The 1,081-nt window shown below is 44.0% G+C and overlaps 1 protein-coding gene across 1 annotated transcript; it reads right to left on the bottom strand.

The window, feature by feature from the left end:
* Positions 1-5: 5 nt before the first annotated feature.
* Positions 6-1,078, bottom strand: LOC135803176 (neurotactin-like; the record flags this gene model as incomplete). Its single annotated transcript, XM_065316767.1, has 4 exons — positions 6-551; positions 597-652; positions 721-838; positions 899-1,078. Coding segments are annotated over 4 exons (900 nt in total), but the record flags the coding sequence as incomplete, so codon positions are not given.
* Positions 1,079-1,081: the final 3 nt, after the last annotated feature.

Genomic DNA, 1,081 nt, shown 5'->3' with positions numbered 1-1,081 from the left:
CTATGTATCTGCAAGCACGTTTCGGTCGCATTGTGAGCTTTCATCGTGCCGTTCCAACAATAGTCGATGCTGTTCAAGGGCTGCGCCGGTTTAAAACGTAAATCGCCTAACGGTGGCCGTGCGTACGGAATACCTCTGAACGCGACTGCGCCATCGTTCAGTATACCTTCCACTAATCCACAACTGGTGACTGCCTCAACGTACATACCGTCGCGAATCGGGGCATCGTATACACGACGACCGCTGGGGATGATGATCGCGAGAATGATTATAAAGAGCAGCGTGAATCCAAGGAGTGCACTGAGTGCGTAGCGGTATGCTTTCATTTTGTGCCGCCATGTTGGTTCGTCCTCGACTTGTTTCTCAACGTCTTTATCCTTATCATCGGCTTTGTCGTCCAGTGGGATAGTTTTCATTTCGTCGGGTTTTGCGTCTGCGGTTTTATCGTTGTCATCGAGAGTTTCCATTGAGGCAAGACCTGCCTTTGTTTGGTTTTCGAGGTTTTGCTCGGGTTCTTTTTTGAGCCAGGGAAGGACCGTCGTGATTGGAAGGCAGNGTTCTTTTTTGAGCCAGGGAAGGACCGTCGTGATTGGAAGGCAGAGTTTGTTTATTTTTTCTTTGAAACTTCCTGAGGGTTCATTTGGCTTTTCATCTAAACAAAAGAAAAACAATTTGAGAATTTGTTTAGTTGGGTATTGATAAATTCATAAATCTTTTTACCTTCTTCGTTGACAAGTTTTGATTTTCTGAATGGATTAGGAAGCTTTATCCTTGTTGGTTGTGCCTCCTTCTCTTGCTCAACGAGTTCTGTACCTTCCCCAGTCTCTTCATCTGCATCCTAAACATTAAATATTTGAATGAGTTTTGTTTTATATTTTTTAGCTAGTTGTTTAATTACCTTGCACTTTTCTCTAGACTTGCTTCTCGTGAAAAATCCTGGAAGTTGGATGCCACCGGTCGGGATCTTCTTGGGTTTGACCTCTTTGTCTTTAATGTCATCAATTTTAATCTTGCCGGTAGCTTCGGCCTCCTTTTCCTTGCTTTTATCTTTCTCGTTTTCAGTTTCGCTGACGACTGCATC

The sequence above is a fragment of the Atheta coriaria genome, unplaced genomic scaffold (genome assembly GCF_025399875.1).
Source record: "Atheta coriaria isolate IRGN ID8LTWV9N9 unplaced genomic scaffold, Caltech_Dcor_3.1 scaffold5916_size1081, whole genome shotgun sequence".
Taxonomy (NCBI): Eukaryota; Metazoa; Arthropoda; class Insecta; order Coleoptera; family Staphylinidae; genus Dalotia; species Dalotia coriaria.
This window is presented reverse-complemented; position numbering and strand designations above follow the sequence as displayed.